Source organism: Pelophylax lessonae, assembly GCF_965119305.1.
Source record: "Pelophylax lessonae genome assembly, chromosome: 1".
NCBI lineage: Eukaryota > Metazoa > Chordata > Amphibia > Anura > Ranidae > Pelophylax > Pelophylax lessonae.
In genome coordinates this window covers 521085919-521104923 of record NC_138768.1, presented here as the reverse complement: position 1 = coordinate 521104923, position 19005 = coordinate 521085919, and the positions used below count along the sequence as shown (strand labels likewise).

At 43.1% G+C, this 19005-nt stretch overlaps 1 protein-coding gene across 1 annotated transcript in view; it reads right to left on the bottom strand.

Moving 5' to 3' along the window:
* Positions 1-19005, bottom strand: part of POLR2E (RNA polymerase II, I and III subunit E) — a 39384-nt gene that overhangs the window by 14043 nt on the left and 6336 nt on the right. Inside the window, exons 2-4 of the mRNA XM_082264756.1 lie at positions 14452-14626; positions 7205-7320; positions 6775-6855 (exon numbers count right to left, since the gene is read on the bottom strand). Coding sequence (XP_082120882.1) covers positions 6775-6855; positions 7205-7320; positions 14452-14626 — 372 coding nt within the window. The remainder of the gene's footprint in view (positions 1-6774; positions 6856-7204; positions 7321-14451; positions 14627-19005) is intronic.

Sequence of the window (19005 nt, the reverse complement as noted above, 5' to 3'; positions counted from 1 at the left end):
ACCCTCAGGGAGGGCAGGGTCAGTGGCAACCACTTCCGGCTCAGATTAAGAAGATTGAGATGGCACCAGCCATTTTTTAATAGGAACTTGTGACATGACAAGATAAACTTTGGACGCCAGAGCTTACACGACTGCAAACAGGGATGCTAGGAAATGAGATCCGGATGAACCGGATGCACACAAGATCAGCGGGGAAATTTACACTCTGGGACTCCATCTTGACAAAATGACAAAAAAAGTACACTGGCCCTTTAAATCCGCGCTAGCGGCCGCACCATCAAATCGTGCTACTGCTGGAGTTTCCCTTTAGCAGGCAGACCCACTGACAAAGGCTAAATGTGTCTGAAGAATGCCCAAAAGGACTAAAAAAAAAAACCCCTTACTGTGTCCAGAGAAACAGGATGAGCAGCTGCTCTCCACACTGTCAGCAGAAAGTGAAACTACTGGGAGGAAGTGACCTCAGATCACTAAAAGCTGAACTCCCCCCTACTAGATACTAGCTTAGGACAACAGGATGTTTTTTTCTACCACCAAAAGAGCTCTAGATAAAAAAATCTGAGCTCAAAAGCAAACAGAAAGAGTTCTTGGTGAATGCACTAGGTTTAGTCATGTCAAATAATTACTTCTGCCATGAGGGTTTCTATTCTAATCAGATTATAGGAGTGGCCATGGGAGCAAAGTATACTGCCAGTGTGGCCAATCTCCTAATGAGTCAGTGGGAGGAACAGGCCATCTTTGGCAGAACCATACCCAAGATTGCGCTTTACCAAAGATTTATAGATGACAGTCATTTTGTGAAATGGTCCTGAGGATTATCAGACATCCTTTATAGCCAGTATGAATGTCAATAAATATGGATTGAGATTTACTGGAAGTTAGGATAGGAATCAACAGAATTTTCTAGACCTGGTCCTTGCCAAGTGGAATGGAGAAATCACCACCAAAACTTTCTTCAAGGAGACCAATTGGAACAGTTACATCCTCACAGCTAGTGGTCACCATCCGAAATGGATAGGGGGTATCCCAAAAGGGGAGTTAATGCGCATCTGGAGGAGTTGTGGCAATATGCACTAAATAGTTTGATATCTGAATTAGTGTTTAACAGGTTCAAGGAAAAGGGTTATCATGGTAGGACTTTGCTATCTATCCAGAAACATGTAAAGGATATGGAATGGAAGGGGTTGGAGGTAGGCCAAAGAGAAGAGACACTAAAGAGAACCTAGCTTTTATTAAACAAAATTTCAAATAGGGACTATAAATTATTTGAACATATTGTGAAGAAGCATTGGCCGTTGTTGCTGAGAGACAAGACGCTATGTAGTTTTTCTCCCTAAACAACCACAATTTATCGATTGCAAAGTGCCAAATATATAAGAAATAGACTAGCCCTAAAATTTTTGACCCACCTAAAAGAAGAAGTCACCTTTTCTGGCACACAGTTTTTTTTTTCCATTGTAAAAGATGTAAGGCATGTAAAAACGGTGAGAACTAAAAAGAGAAAGGTAGACTCTTAAATCTAACAGTATGGTGAGAGAGTACAAAATTAACAAGTTCATCACCTGTGACTGCACACACCTTACTTGTCCCTGTGGGCTACAGTACGTTGGTCATACAACAAGAAAGTTGGAAACCAGAATCAATGAGCATTTGAACAACATCAAGAAGGGGATTCCCAAAGCATAGCCTTTCCAATCATTTTAGAACTCAATCACAATAGGGACACCCCAGTCTTATGTCTTTTTGTGGGATTGACAGGGTTGAACCCCATTGGAGGGCAATGATATGATCCATAAGATGTCAAGGAATGAAACTGAATGGATATTTGAATTAAATACTTTGAAATCGATTTCCACATTCCTGCCGGTTTTAAATAGTTTCATATCGAACTATTTAGTGCAATAGTCATATAGAGGTGTCTCAATTGAATGCAATCCCCCTAATGACCGCATAACAGCAGGGTTATATTAGTATAGGTGGAATTCGCCCATATTTGATCAGTACTGTTCACCACCGCTGGATGGCTTAAGACCTTGCTTTATTTAGATGTACTATGCTTAACCTCCACTAGAGGGGAAAAAAGGCTTAAATTGTTATGTTGCCATACTATCCTCCATGTAATTCAGAGGTGGTCTACTATACATCACCTGAGGGGGGCAGTATAAGCAGTCCTACCTATTGAATAACATCCACACCATTGCTTAGGATTAAAAGTTTATTTTAATTTAGACGTATTTTAATTTGCAATATGGGCTGCAAAGTCCTGGAATTAAATTTAGGTTTCCAATAAAAGTCCTTTTATTATTATTTTTTTTTTATTTTATAAAAATAAGAGTTATCTGCATATGGCGGTTAGAATATATAAGAGGAAAGGACATGTCCGGTCATGTGACCAGATGTTACTGACGAAACACGTTGGGTGGGATCTGCGTGACACACCACTTCCACCTTCGTGGAACGCAAACTGGCGTCCCTGCTTTTTAATTAAGCTAACATTGATCGTCAACTAAGTGCAATTTCATGCATGTTTAAATATTTTCGTACTGCACTAGGAGAGGCACTTTTTTTTTTCCTTGTAGTACACTTGGTTTGGGTCTATGAGGTTTACAAATGCCGGTGGCCTGTGTGGGATCGCCGTCCAGACTCCTTAGATGGGCTGTGGGGACCATCAAGAGTGGCATCCCTATATCTATAAGCCATTTGTGACTACCCGTAATGGGGGTCATATGTCCGGTGAGTGCACTGTGTGCTTAAATGGTGGTGGGAGAAGACACTCAACATTAGTGTGGGAATTTCTAAGACGACATTTGTTGCTGTTTAAACTTTGTCCTCATTTGGTTGGAGACACCTGGTGGCAGATTATGGACACTATTTATATATGCACATTGAGATTATATATTTTTTTTATATTTTTTTGACATTTTCTGTTTACAGTTGATTTCAATATTTGAGGTGCACGGTTAAATATTTGCTATACCATCTACCGGCTAATTTGCCTTACAACGAGCAGCTTGGGAAATATCACAATTTAGTCCCCGTTCACACTGGGGCGACCTGTGAGGCGACCTGGTCGCCTCACAGGTCGCCTTCCATAGGGAAGCTGCGGACCCGTTCTAATAGGAGTGACACAAGACGCTCCGACTTAGAAAAAGGGTCCGGAGCTTCTTTGGGGCGACCCGGAGCGACCGTCATAGACTTCAATGTTATGAAGTCCGTGCCAGCCGCTCCGAGGTCGCCCCGGGAAGTCGGATCGCCCAAGTGTGAACGGGGCCTTAATCGCATAGAACAACTTATTTAGCATGGATGGGTTGAGGGTTTACAACTATTTTTTGTATAATTTTTACAGTGAGGTATGTCAAAATGTGGACAGGCTCCCCAAAATATTTTGAATTACCCTTTAATTAACCACTTAAGCCCCAAGCCTAATTTTTGACACTTTTTGTTTACAAGTTAAAATCAGTATTTTTTGCTAGAAAACTACTTAGAACCCCCAAACATTATGAATATTATTTTTAGCAAAGACTCTGGAGAATAAAATGGCGGTCATTGCAATATTTTTTGTCACGCGGTATTTGCGCAGCGGTCTTTCAAACGCCATTTTTTTGGAAAAATTAAGAAAAATCACATTTCACTGCATTTAAAAAAGTTAGCCCATTTTTTGTATATTGTGAAAGATGAGGTCACGCCGAGGAAATAGATACCCAACATGTTAAGGTTTAAAATTGCACACACCTGTGGAATGGCGACAAACTACGGTCAATAAAAATCTCCATAGGCGATAACATTTTTTTTAACGGTTACCAGTTTAGAGTAAGGCCCCTTTCACACATGCTGCCCGTTTTTCATCCATCCGTTGACGGATGAAAAACGGACATCAATGTATCTCTATGTAAAAACGGATGACAACGGATGATCATCAGTTAACATCCATTTTCATCCTGTTCTGTCAATGTCCGTTTTTTTGAACGGATGAATGCCCTATTTTTCATCCGTCAAAAAAACGGATCGGACCGACAAACTGACCGACAAACTGATACATTTTGACGCGACTGAACTGATGAACCGATGAACTGATGAACCGTATGTGTGAAAGGGGCCTTAGAGCGTAGCTCTTTTTTTTTTTTTAAATTATTGCTCACGCTCTGGCGATCGCAGCGATATCTCACATGTGTGGTTTGAACAGCAATTTCATTCGCGGCACGACTTCCATATACGTTTTCTTTCGTGTGCGAGCTCACGGCGACAGCTAAAATTTTATATATTTTTCTATTTATTTATTCATTTTTTAAATTTTAACACCGGTTTTAAAAAATAAATATTCTGATCACATTTATTGCTGTCACAAGCAATGCAAACATCCCTTGTGACAGCAATATGCAGTGACAGGTACTCTTTATGGAGGGATTGAGGGTCTAAAAGACCCTAGACCTCTCCACTACACTTCCATGTATTCAAAATGCCGAAAACTGCATTTTTGAATACATTCACTTTTTGAAACTGCCGCCTTTAGCAGCCAAGTAACCCAGATGTGACGTCATGGACGCCGCCTCCGGGTTACATCATCGGAGACCAGATCGAAGCTGCATCCTGCTTAGATCGGGACTCCATCCTGTCGGCGGTTGTTCGGGTCTCCCGGTGGGAGATCTGGGCAGAGCCACAGAAGGCGGCGAGAGGGGGGGGGGGGGGGGCGGGACATCCCTCCAGCTCACCGGGGTAACAATCCAGTGGCTCCCCCGCAACGGTCATAACCGTCGGAAAGCCGACCGCCGGCTCTAAACCACCTAAAGGGAGCCGACGTAGACCTACGTCAGTTTGCGTTAGGTGGTTAATAAGGATCTAAAAAAAAAAAAAAAAAAGTAAACTTTTGCATCAGTGGCCCACAAGTTTCAAGCTACGCATTTTCTGCACGAGAGGAAAAAAAAAAAAAAATTGCCGCTTGACCCCCTCTTACACTTTCCTGAGCCCAATCCAGCGGTGTGCATGAGAGAAGAGGCTATATTGGCTTTCTCCCTCCTCACTGGTTCAGACACAGCAGTGGGATCCACTGGCTCTCGCCAGTGAGGCGCCGGGGGGGGGGGGGGCATGGGGCTGGTACCGAGCCATGCTCTGTGTTTATGGACGAACAGCAGGGGGCTTTTTTTCTTTTTTTTTTTTCAATACGGCACTGAGTTACTTTAACTGACAATTGCGTGGTCATGCGACACTGTACCCAAATAAAATGTATGTCCTTTTTTTACTTTCTGCTATAAAACATCTCTTCATCAATTTAGGCCAATATGTATTCTGCTACAAATTTTTGGTAGAAAAAAATTCCAATAAGCGTATATGGATTGGTTTGTGCAAAACTTATAGCATCTACAAACTATGAGATATATTTATAGAATATTTTTTCTTTTTACTAGTAATGGCGGCCATTAGCAACTTATAGCAGGACTTCAATATTGTGGCGGACTGGTTTTTGGGAACCAGTGGGACAATACAGTGATTAGTGCTAAAAATATGCACTGTCACTGTACTAGGAAGGGGGTTAAACATCTAGGGCAATCAAAGGGTTAACTGCGTGCCTAGCTGGTGTTTGTGTACTGTGTGGGAGGTGCTTTTACTAGGGGAAGAAATGGATCCATGCCTTCACTACTGACAGAACGGCAATCTGCCTGGTTTACATAGACAGACTGCCATTCTGTCTGTGTACCGAATGATCAGCGGGTGTCGGTCGGCTATACGCCGATTGGCTTCCACTATGCATAATCACAGCAGGAGTGATACCCGCAAGTGCAAAATCACATACATACACAAATATGTATGTGAAAAACTGCTATAGGGTGGTTGGCAACGGCAAGTGATTAAAAAAAGCATTTACATCCACTTTAATTTCCCTAAAATTTGAAAAACAGTTGCAAGGCCTGCTAGCGAAAACAAGGATTTGGAAACCGCATCAATATGAGCCTTAGACCCTAGTGAATCTTCAACCGGTATACTGGTTTTATTAAGGTGGGACATCACTGGATTCACAGTGGGAACAGCTTAGTTATTGCTAAAGGCCTTCTGAAATGGGTATTGGTCCATGAAATGTATGCAAGGCGTGTCATCACTTTGAGCTCTAAGTAGACCTCATCCACAGTGGGAGTGCACTCTAATGCAGAAGTTGTGTTACTGGCCGGATCACCATGGGACAAAGCCTAAACAAAAAGAAAACTACTGCAGCCATTACAACTATTAAGCTGCAATGGAATACATTTTTGCGTTTGGGTTTTAATACCACGAAGTCAGCAGCTAGAACTAACTGTTGTCTTTCAAAAAATCAGATATTAACCATTGTCTGGGCTTAATCGCTGTTTACCTTCAGCCATTGGGTCTTACCACTGCAGGTCACCGCCACCACTATCTTGGATATGGGAGACAGCTGTGGCTTCCTGAGGAATCACAGCCAGCCTCCCACTGGGCATGCGCAAGCTAATGCAGCACCTTGTGACTGCTCCTGCAGTCTTGCAAATGTGGGAGCTTGTACCAACAAAAAAATGGTACTCGTTCTGCTCCCAACAAAAACCTAACTCAGTTACAGGCTGCGTGGAGTGACGCAAGCGAAGCTTTGCTTTACTGAAGTAAAATTTGTCAGACTATTTAGGAACGGAAGAATTCTTTCCATGTAAGCATGTTTGGGGGGGGGGGGGAGCACAATTAATTTTGGGTTATTCTAGATGCACATGGATAAGTAAAAAAATAAAATAAAAAAAACTAACAACAAGGAAGGGTGTAAGAGCACAAACAGTCACTCACCTCATGTTCTGTGATGTTAATCAGAAGCTCCTGCTGCAGAAACTGTTCCAGGATGTACTTGGGAGCCATGTCCACCAGTGACTACAAAACAGGAATCAAGTGGCCTTTAATATTTATTACCAACTCTTAAAGATTAGTTTAAACAAACCAGCCCTTAGAAAAAGGAGGGCATAGGAGTTGGCAGCTTTAAAAAAGACAAAATAGGAACTGTAGACTTTGAGCGAACCTAGAGTTGCACTACAGAGTAAAGACCACACAATTAACGGGAAAAACTACTGCTCTATAAAAAGCGGCGTTAAAAAGAAAATCATTAACAAATACATTTTATTAGGCATAGCTAACTTTAGTAATTTTATATAAAAAATATTTTATTAGGTTTAAAATATATATATTATATATTCTTTATTATACTCCTAGCAAAGACAATTACCTGCTTGGCAGATGGGGTCATTCCTTGTTGCACAACTATGATAGCTCGGGTGATATTTTCCTCCTGCATTCTCTGACAGTACATTTTTATGGTCTTTATACCAACCTTTGGCTCCTCTGAAAATAAACAATATAAATTATAGGGACTATATAACCATTTACATTTTTAAGATATACAGTTTGGTTAAACTACAAATGCATCTCTGTTCATAAGCAAGTTATCTTAGTTTAACCATTTTAGGACCTCTCGCAGTACTTTTACCTTAAATACGTTGTTTCGCACATGCACACCGGAGCGCCCTCTAGGGTGTGCAGCGCGTCGCTTCCATAACGGAAAATTACAATTCCCAATACCCAGGCACTTTGAGCTTCACTCATAACAGCTGTGCTTTCTATAGTGATGCTGTGATTGGCCCACAGCTGTCACATGGTACATGGGCCAATCACAGCATACTGTACCGTGTGATTAGCTGTAGCCAGTCACAGCATGTCAACAGAAAGCAAGCTGTCATGAATGGAAACCCATTTATGACAGTTCAAAGGATTGCCATTACAGTGTTCATCACTAACAGCAATCAGTGATATACATAAAAAAAAAAAAACACACACTCACCCCCCCCAGAGTAGTACAGCATCACTATGGTGACACTGAACAACTCTGATGAAGGGGGGAGGTTTTAAAAATAGACTGACAGTATGTTAAAAAAAAGAAAATCTATCGCCACCCACGACAACGCTGTATTGCACTGGTGACTATGATAGAAAAAAAAAAAATGTAAAAAAAAAAAAAAAAAAGCCCCCAAACTTTAAAAAATTCCTCATTTTCCAAAAAATTGTGACAAAAAAAATACAACTTTAACCACTTCTGGACCGGAAGGATTTGCCCCCTTAATAACTAGGCCATGTTTTGCGATTTGGCACTGCGTTACTTTAACTGACAACTGTGCAGTCGTGCAATGCTGTACCCAAACAAAATTGATTTAAGTTTTTTTCCTATAAATAGAGCTTTCTTTTGGTGGCATTTGATAATCTGTGCGATTTTTATTTGTTGCGCTATAAACAGAGCGACATTTCTGGAAAAAATAAAAAATATATATATTTTTTTATAAAATATTCCAAAAAAAAAAAATGGATTTTTGACTTACCGTAAACCCGCTCTCTTATGCATCAGAAGATTGCGTACGTCAATGAACCTATCAGTAGGGTTATACCGCCCCCTACAGGAGTAGGACACTAGGCAGAAAAAACATTTTGGCTACTCCTATGGGCAGTCCCTGGGGTTATACCCTCTGTTCATGCATAGGATGTCAGTTTGTATCAAAGCAGTGTCAGAGAAAACACCAACCCACTCAAATTATTAGAGGGGCGGGTACTGCGTCCGTCAATTAACCTAAGCGAAAAGGATTTTACGCCAAGTCAAAAATCTAGTTTCTCTATCGTTCATTGACGGACGGAGTCCTCTGATGAATATCAGTAGGGACGTCCCAAAGCAGTACCCAAATGAGGGGAGGGAACAGAAGAACACAGAAACAGTCCCCAAAGCCAACATAGCCAACCAGGCAACATAGGACTCCTCAGAACAACCAGATGAGATCCACCTGAAAACCAAACATGAACACCCTCAAGGCAGCCTGCAAAACTTTACGGCCAAAGGAGGCATCCGCAGATGCCAGCATATCCACCTTATAAAATTTGGTAAAGGTGTGAACAGACGACCAGGTCGCCGCCTTGCACACCTGAAGCACAGATGCCTGATGGCGAAAAGCCCAGGAAACCCCAGAGGCCCCCCCAATCAGGCGACAGCACGGACAGCCCCCCATGCGGCCTGCATTTGAGGTCCCAGCCCCAGGTAGGCCCAAACAGTCCCCCACGTGCAGGGGGGGGGGGGGGGGGATTACAACAGGACAGAGGGAAACCCAGGAGTGTGAGAGCCCGACCATCCCAGGGAGGGGCCAGCGTCCACCTCAAAATCCATCAGGGAAGGGGGGGGGGGGTCTTTTACTCACCGTACCCGGAACACAAGCGGGCGCCATCTCCTGACAGGACCCCTCTCCACCGAAGTGTGGGGGCTGTCAGCCACATAGGAACGCTGCGACATGGGCCTAGACGTCTACATAAAAAAAAATGCTTCTATGCCAGGACCCAAGATCCTAGCAAGGAACTAGGTCCTGCCTAGGCAGATTAAAAACTGACATCCTATGCAGGAAGAGAGGGTATACCCCCAGGCCCATATAGGGACATTTTTTTCTGCCTAGGGTCCTATTCCTGTAGGGGGCAGATACCCTCCTGATATGCATCAAAGGGCTGCATCAGTCAATGAACGATAGAGAAATAAAATTTCAAAATTTTCAACCTTTTATGCCAATTTGTATTCTGCTACATTTTGTTAAATAAAAAAATAGAATAAATCATAAGTGTATTTTGATTGGTTTGCGCAAAAATTATCGAATCTACAAAACTAGGGGAAAGATTTATGTCATTTTTATTTATTTTTTACTAGTAAACCAGTGGCATTACTTCAGTAATCAGTGCTAAAAATATGCACTGTTACTGTAATAACACTGGCAGGGAAGGGGTTAACCTATGGGTGATCAAAGGGTTAAGTGTAAGCCTAGGGGAGCGTTTATTACCTGTATGGGGGAAGGGCTTGTGAAATAACCAGAGAGACCTGTGATCCTATATAGAAGAAACACAGGCGCTCTGATCATTTCAGGGAGAATGGTCGGCTGTGTTTACAACAGCTGACTATCCTCTCAACGGGGAGCGATCGTTGGTGCCCAGCGCCTCGGATCGGCTTCCCCACTCGCCCCCGAGCACCAAGCGCGCGACCGACATAGAGCTACGTCTGTACACACAGGAGAGGCAGCCTGCAGCAGTAAGATCTTAACCACTTACCGCAAAGTGACGTAGCCCTACGTCGGCAAACTTTGCGGTAGTATACCGGGATGATGCCTCTAGCTAGAGACACCATCCCAGGTACCGTAGTTTAGAGCCGACGGTCAGCTTTCCGTCAGTAACGACCGATGCGGCTCGGGAGCCGCTCGATCGTTACCCGGGTGAGCGGGAGGGGACGTTCCCCCCCCCTCCCGCGACTTTGCTCGGGGCTTCTGTCCCACTGGGAGCCCCGAGCACCCAGCCGGCACGTCCGCCGGCTGGATGGAGTCCCGGAAAAATGCCAGATGCGGCTTCGATCTGGTCTCCGATGATGTAACCCGGAGGCGGCGTCCATGACGTCACATCTGGGTTACTTGGCTGCTAAAGGCGGCAGTTTCAAAAAGTGAATGTATTCAAAAATGCAGTTTTTTGCATTTTGAATACATGGAAGTGTAGTGGAGAGGTCTAGGGTCTTTTAGACCCTCGATCCCTCCATAAAGAGTACCTGTCACTGCATATTGGTGTCACAAGGGATGTTTACATTGCTTGTGACAGCAATAAAAAAGTGATAAGATTTTTTTTTTTTTTTTTTTTTTTTTAAAAACCTGTAATAAAGTTGAAAAAAAAATATAAAATAAATAGGAAAAAAAAAAAAAAAATTTAGCCGCCCCCGTCACCGTTCGCTCACAAAAAAAAAAACGTATACAGAAGTCGAGCCGCGAATGAAATCGCTGTTCAAACCACACGTGAGGTATCGCCAAGATCGCCAGGAGCGTGGGCAATAATTAAAAAAAAACAAAAAACACTAACTCTAAACTGGTAACCGTTAAAAAAATTTAAAGCGTCGCCTATTGTAATCTCTATTGACCGTAGTTTGTCGCCATCCCATGGGGGGGCGCAATTTTAAACCGTAACATGTTTGGTATCTATTTACTCGGTGTGACATCTTTCACAATATACAAAAAAAATGGGCTAACTTTACTGTTTAGTATTTTTTAAATGCAGTGAAATTTGATTTTTCAAAATTTTTTCCAAAAAAATGGCGTTTTAAAGACAGCTGCGCAAATACCGCGTGAAAAAAAAATATTGCAATGACCAAATTTTATTCTCCAGAGTCTTTGCTAAAAAAATATATATAATGTTTGGGGGTTTTCTAGGAAAAAAATACTGGTTTTAACTTGTAAACAAAAAGTGTCTGAAATAGGGCTGGGGTTTAAGTGGTTAAACTCACCATGCTTCATACTAAATACCTTGGACTGTCTTGGTGAGTATTTGTACTGCCCTGGCATTTGAAGAGCTTCACGAAACAAGATACAGCACATCAAGAATGATCAATTTACAAATATTAATACCAGCCCTTAAAATTTCCACTTGCCTGCTCGCATTTGGAGAGTGGAAATTAGTTGAGGGCGAGTGTAGAGCAGGGGGGCAGACTAAGCTGACTTTCCTGGCCGATTGCTTCTTGCAGAAGCAGTGAGGTTTTTTTTTTATAGGGTATCTGATGTAAAAAAGGCAGCACCGCTTCTGCCAGAAGCAATCAGCCAGGAAACTGTCAGGAGGATTGCCAGCCAGATCACACAACGCAGAGATCTTTGCTGTGACAGCTTGCATATGAAATGCCGGCCACTCTCATACAAAGTCCCGCCTCCGATGATAGAAAGCACACTGGTCCTATGCCGGTCCAGGAGGTGGGACTTTGACAATGGCCAGCATTTCAGATACAACTGTATCGCAGTGGGATATCCCCGCTCTTGGATTCAGCCAGCAATTCTCCAGATTCCTCCCTGTGATCCTTGCTGCATTGATGAGGCGGCACTGATGAGCTTTATGTTAATATTTATTTTTGTAATTTAATTTGGCATAAAACATTTACCATGGTCTTTTTTTTTAGATCATCTACGAGAGGTTAGGGGCAGGGTAGGGGTTGGGTGGGGCAACTGGTGGTGAGCAACTCTTAAGGCCTGGCTAGTAGCTCAGTTCTTGAAATTTGAAGCCATGATAGATAACAGTTTGTAGACACTAACACATACTTTTTTTTTTTTGTAACCAAAAGACATGTAGCAGAACCCATTATGGCATACATGTATGAAAATTTGATTTTATTACATTTGTTTTATAAAAAAAAGTAGAAAATAATTTTGTCATAAATTTCAGTCTTTTTTCATATAGATCGCAAAAAAATAAAAACCCAGTAGGTGATCACATACCACCAAAAGAAAGCTTTATTTGTGTGTGTGTGTGGGGATGCTATAACAAATAATTTCTAGGTGTATACAAGTAGCTGGTCACCCATTACCAACTGGGAGAAATCTTGGATAGATTGAGCTAAAAAAATAAATGCACATTGGGGGCAATGGATAGATTGCACTGCATCTAAATTGTCCAGGAATAGCTCTGATACATTAAGAAAACCAAGGTACAGGGCACAACCTATGTCTATTATAAGGCCCTGTTCACACATACTGTGGTGACTTGCGTTTTACCATGATGGATGAATGTAGGTCATCACAAAAACACACATTAAACAATTGTTTACCGAGTCCTGTTTACACTGCAATGCAGCCTGGAGGCCTATCCTGATCTTTTCCCTGTGAACAGGTGTCTGTACACAAAACACTTCAGGCCTACACACTGGCATCTTGGCTGCCGTATTCCTGTGCTCAGGAACGGCGGTCTTATGTGAGTTTATGGCCTTTGGTTTTTTTACATGTAATATTTTAAATCTTTTTAAATAAATATAGCACCATATTAGCACTGTTGGCTCCGTTTGGTGAGCTTTTTATGCAGCCTATCCAGGACACAGCTACTATGTAAGTGGTCTTACCAGCTGCCGCACCAGCCCCTAGCCGGATTGGATGCAAGGCCTTTACGTATACAATTTCCTGACACAGTGACTGTCAAAGTGGTCTCTCTAGTTGCTGCACCACCCCCTAGCCGGATTGGATGCAAGGCGTTTATACATTCGATTTCTGGGGAGTTCATTGGAACAGTGGAGGGGAGCACATTACAAGCATTGCTTTTTTCATTTGAAATGTACGGTTAGTCACTTCACTTGAGGTGTACATGTAGTGATTGTGCCTTCCTTTTTTCTCAATTTGGTGACCGTTTTGGCACACTGCATTTTCCAAGGATTAATATTCCATTTTCTGGATTAAGAACACTATGAACTACTACATAGTAGTTGAGGTTGAATAAAGACAATACTCCATCCAGTTCAACCTGTGTAGGTGTGTGTGGATGTAATAATTTCCCATACCCCTGAATATTTTGATCTTGGAGATGTATGTCCAAGAGGCTTTTAAAAGTAGCCATACTTCCCGCAGTTACTACCATTTGTGGAAGCGAGTTCCACAATCTTACTGCCCTTACTGTAAAAAACCCCTTGCGTCACCTGAGGTTACATTGCTTCTCCTCTAATAGCATCGAATGGCCTCGTGTCCTCTTACACTCCTTGCTACTGAATCAGTTTTTTTTCTATGCTGAGATCACAGTTGAGGTATTTGTAAATCGCTATCATGTCTTCTCTTCCCTCTAAAAATCTATTGATTTTGATTTAGCCATCACTTTGGCTGTTGTTCACATTCATTAGCACCTATTGCAATTAGTGTTCTGATATATTGCATATTTATCTTTATAGCATTGTGCTTTCATTATATATCACACATTTGCACTGCACATTTGTTTACATATAAAAATTTATTTGCATACAGTGTTGCATGACCGCACAATTGCCAGGTAAAGTAGCAGTGCTGAATAGCAAAAAAAATGCTCTGGTCATGAAAGGAGGGGGGGCACCTTCCTGAGGTTAAGTGATTAATGGTTTCTGGACAAAAATATTAGCTGGACACATGCTTGGTCAAAACTAGGCAGATGGGAAAGATCATTGTGGCTGGTGAAGAAGCATGTAAAAACTGAACATGGACAGTGAAAAAAGGCAGAGTAAATCTGGGGGGGGGGGGGGCACACACACACACACCCTCTAGGCTGAAAGAAATAAATCTACCAGATTCCTCTGTCCATGCTAAACAGTGCAGAAGAACAAGGCTCCTCTGCTGGCTCCTGCAGCCATTAGAATACCCGAACAGCCACTACATGTGAATGCAGGACCTGTTCAGCTGACAATTTTCATGTGGTTCCTTCAACAAAAGTCAACCCACTTGTGTAAAGCCGGGTGGTGCACTGAAAGCTTGAATTTCAGGAGATTTAGCTTAAATCAGCTGAAATTTTAGCAGTGCAAGACAGCCTTTGGAATTCTGTGTTGTGTGAAAGGGAGAGAAGTGGAAGCCAATTGCATTCGCTGTCAGAAAACATAACATGGGGTTCCACTTTAAGGGTTACAAAATGCTGGTGCACATCACATACACACTAACTTACCAGGAAAGAATACAAACATCTGATCAGTTGGATCATCATTGTGTGCGACCAACACCGTGAGATCTGTTCGCCGGGGACGACCCTCACTGGGCTTATCACCAAACTGTGCTTTAAACTCATCCAATGTTTGATCCAACTCATCTTGTGTCACTAAATATCCACGATCATGGCATAACTGAAGGTTTTAGAAAAGGAGAGAAAAAAAAAAAAAAAACTGATTATATGTTAAGAAGAAACACCATGTAACAGTTCAGTGCACTGTAGTTATATTTATGATATACAAAAGTGGCAAATTGATATTTCTTTTAACTTTTTGACCAGAGTTGTCTCAAAACTGGATGGAGCTGCCAACATTTAGGACTCATCATGCACACTGGACATTTGCACACATAGGCTAACATGCAGGAGAAAAAAAAAAAAAATAGACTACCAGAAGAGAAGCTGCAAAAACAACCAGTGTGCACGAGGCCTTAACAGAAAATAGTACAGCAAATGGCACCCTGTGATGAATAATTCTTCATGATAAATACAGAAAAATTAAAATCAGAAGTCATTCCACCAACTATGCAGCAACAGACCATTCACTAGTTTAGCAAGAACCCACCAAGATTCAATCCATGTATGGGCAGGCTGACTGTACCATAGACGATTCATAGACTGACTTGGGTACAACCAGCCTGACCCATTTACCTAATGCAATTACTGACAGCGCATATGCACTGACTGGCCACTTTATTAGGTACACCTTGCTCGTACCTGGACGCCCCTTTTTTTCTTTAGAACTGCCTTAATTCTTCGCGGCATAGATTCAGCAAGTTGTTGGAAACATTCCTCAGAGATTTTGGTCCATATTGACATGATAGCATCACGCAGTTGTTGCATATTTGTCGGCTGCACATGCATCATGCTGATATCCCATTCCACCCTATTCCAAAACGGTGCTCTAGTGGATTGAGATCTGGTGAGTGTGGAGGCCATTGGAGTACAGTGACCTCATTGTCATGTTCAAGAAACCAGTGGTGAGATGATTTGAGCTTTGTGACATGGTGTATTATCCTGCTGGAAGGAGCCATCAGAAGATGGGTACACTGTAGTCATAAAGGGATACAAGGCAGGATGGATCCATGCTTTCATGTCGTTTATGCCAAATTCTAACCCTACCGTCTGAATGTTGCAGCGCAAATCGAGACTCATCAGATCAGGCAACATTTTTCCAATCTTCTATTGTCCCAATTTTTGTGATCCTGTGTGAATTGTAGCTGACAAGAGTGGCACCCGGTGTGGTGGTCTGCTGCTGTAGCCCATCTGCATCAAGGTTCAATGTGCTGTGCATTCAGAGATGGTATTCTGCATACCTTGGTTATAAATTAGGGGTTTGAGTTACTGTTGCCATTCTATCATCTCAAACCAGTCTGCCCATTCTCCTCTGATATCAATAAAAAAAATTTTTGTCCACACAACTGCTGCTTACTGGATATTTTCTCTTTTTCGGACCATTCTCTAAAATTCTAGAGATGGTTTACATGAAAATCCCAGTAGTTTAGCAGTTTCTGAAATACTCAGAGCATCCCATCTAGCACCAACAACCATGCCAAATTCAAAGTCACTTAAATCCCCATCCTTCCCCATTCTGATGCTAGTTTGTACTTAAGCAAGTCCTCTTCACCCTGTCTAGATGCCCAAATGCCTTGAGCTGCTGCCATGTAATTGGCTAATTAGCAATTAGTGTTACCAAGCAAATGAACATGTGAACCTAACAAAGCCAGTGTGTGTATACATCTTTATCCTGATGGGGTTTTAACCCTTTACTACCTTATCCAAAATGAAAGTAATATTTAGCGTTTGAAAAAAAAAATTGCCAGGTGCGATGAAAGGTGCTACTGCTTGAGGGGTGCAATATCTCCCATGTTAGGGTCTATTCACAGATAAATGTGCATTCAAATGCTCAAAAAATGGATAGGTATTGCCTTTCATCAACTTGCTTTGACATGCACTTTATGCGCATGAAATTGCTATGCATTTTGCAGGGTTTTCCCGTTAGCGGGTTGAGAGAAGGTGCGAGGGGCAAAAATAAAGAGCAACAGAAAGGAACACGAGGACGACGAGGAGGAGGAGGAGCAGCAACACGAGGACGAGGAGGAGGAGGAGGAGCAGCAACACGAGGACGACGAGGAGGAGGAGGAGCAGCAACACGAGGACGACGAGGAGGAGGAGGAGCAGCAACACGAGGACGACGAGGAGGAGGAGGAGCAGCAACACGAGGACGACGAGGAGGAGGAGGAGCAGCAACACGAGGACGACGAGGAGGAGGAGGAGCAGCAACACGAGGACGACGAGGAGGAGGAGGAGCAGCAACACGAGGACGACGAGGAGGAGGAGGAGCAGCAACACGAGGACGACGAGGAGGAGGAGGAGCAGCAACACGAGGACGACGAGGAGGAGGAGGAGCAGCAACACGAGGACGACGAGGAGGAGGAGGAGCAGCAACACGAGGACGACGAGGAGGAGGAGGAGCAGCAACACGAGGACGACGAGGAGGAGGAGGAGCAACACGAGGACGACGAGGAGGAGGAGCAACACGAGGACGACGAGGAGGAGGAGCAACACGAGGACGAGGAGGAACACGAGGACGACGAGGAGGAGGAGGAACACGAGGACGAGGAGGAGGAGGAGGAGGAGGAACACGAGGAGGAGGAGGAGGAGGAGGAACACGAGGACGAGGAGGAGGAGGAGGAACACGAGGACGAGGAGGAGGAGGAGGAACACGAGGACGAGGAGGAGGAGGAGGAACACGAGGACGAGGAGGAGGAGGAGGAACACGAGGACGAGGAGGAGGAGGAGGAACACGAGGACAAGGAGGAGGAGGAACACGAGGAGGAGGAGGAACACGAGGAGGAGGAGGAACACGAGGACGAGGAACACGAGGACGAGGAACACGAGGACGAGGAGGAACACGAGGAGGAGGAGGAACACGAGGAGGAGGAGGAACACGAGGAGGAGGAGGAACACGAGGAGGAGGAGGAACACGAGGAGGAGGAGGAACACGAAGGAGGAGGAACACGAAGGAGGAGGAACACGAAGGAGGAGGAACACGAAGGAGGAGGAACACGAAGGAGGAGGAACACGAAGGAGGAAGGAGGAGATTGGGGCAAGACAAATAGTGCTATTGAGTGCATTCATTGCTTACACAACATGAGAAAAAGGGCAGTTTTAGACCTTATTTTAGGATTTACAATGTCAACCCTGCCATTGAGACACCTCACTAGTCAGCTTTCCACTGTACATTATCTACATCCCCTCTAAGATGTCTGCCACAATGTCCTTGTAGGGGACAAACTAAAAAACTTTTTTTCAATTAACCTGCATTGCACTAATGCTCTTTTACATATGTTTATATGCAATGCATTGCTTTACATTAAAATACATACATGTAGCATTATTACCAAACACACTGTACAAGACACCAGCTTTGTGGTGTTTCAAGACAAATAGAAAACAATTGTTTTCCATGTTTCCATGCAGTGACCTGCATTCTTCCAGTGCGGCAACAAAATGCAGATTGCTGCTATATCTGAACTTAGCGTAAGGCAGCCTTTAACCTTCTCAATACAGAGAAACCCTTAACCGCTTGCCGACTGCTCACAGTATATTTACTGCGGCAGTCGGCCCCTCACAGGCAGAGTGACGTAGGTCTACGTCGCTCGCCTGTGAGGCTCTGGGGAGCGAGCGCGCGCCCGCGGAGGCGGACCCGATGTCCGCCGGTCACTCGGCGATCGGCGGGGGAGAAGGAGAATGTCAGGCAGCTTGTGTAAACAAGCTGCCTGTCATTCTCCTCACTGTAAAAACACTGATCACTCGGATCTAGTATGTAGATCCGTTGATCAGTGTCCTTACAGCTAGAGCCACAGCCAATCACAGTAAGAATCACGCCCCTAGGGACACACACAGCCCCTCCCTCCCAAATAAAGTTAACCCCTTCACTACCAGTGCATTTTTACAGTAACAGTGCATATATATAGCACTGATTACTGTAGAAATGTCACTGGTAACCCCAAAAGTGTCAAAAATGTCAGTCAAGGGTCCGATCTGTCCGCCCCAATGTCGCAGTACCGCAAAAAAAAAAAAAAAAAAAAAAAAAAAAAAAAAAAAAAAAAATCGCAGATCGCCGCCATTACACGTTAAAAAAAAAAACACCAAAAATGACAGAAATCTTTCCCTTTGTTAGTAAACGCGATAACTTTTGCGCAAATCAAAATACGCTTTTTGTGATTTTTTTTACCAAACATAGGTAGCATAAAACAAATTGGCCGAAAATTTTAAAAAATTTTGATTTTTACATTTTTTTTTTGGGGAATTTCATATAAAAAAATGTGAAAAATATTGTTATTTTTGCAAAATGTACGCTATTTTTTTGTTTATAGCGCAAAAAGTAAAAATCGCACGGGTGATCAAATACCACCAAAAGAAAGCTCTGTTTGTGGGAAAAAAAGGACGCCAAATTTGTTTAGATACAGCGTCGCATGACCGCGCAATTGTCTGTTAAAGTCACGCAGT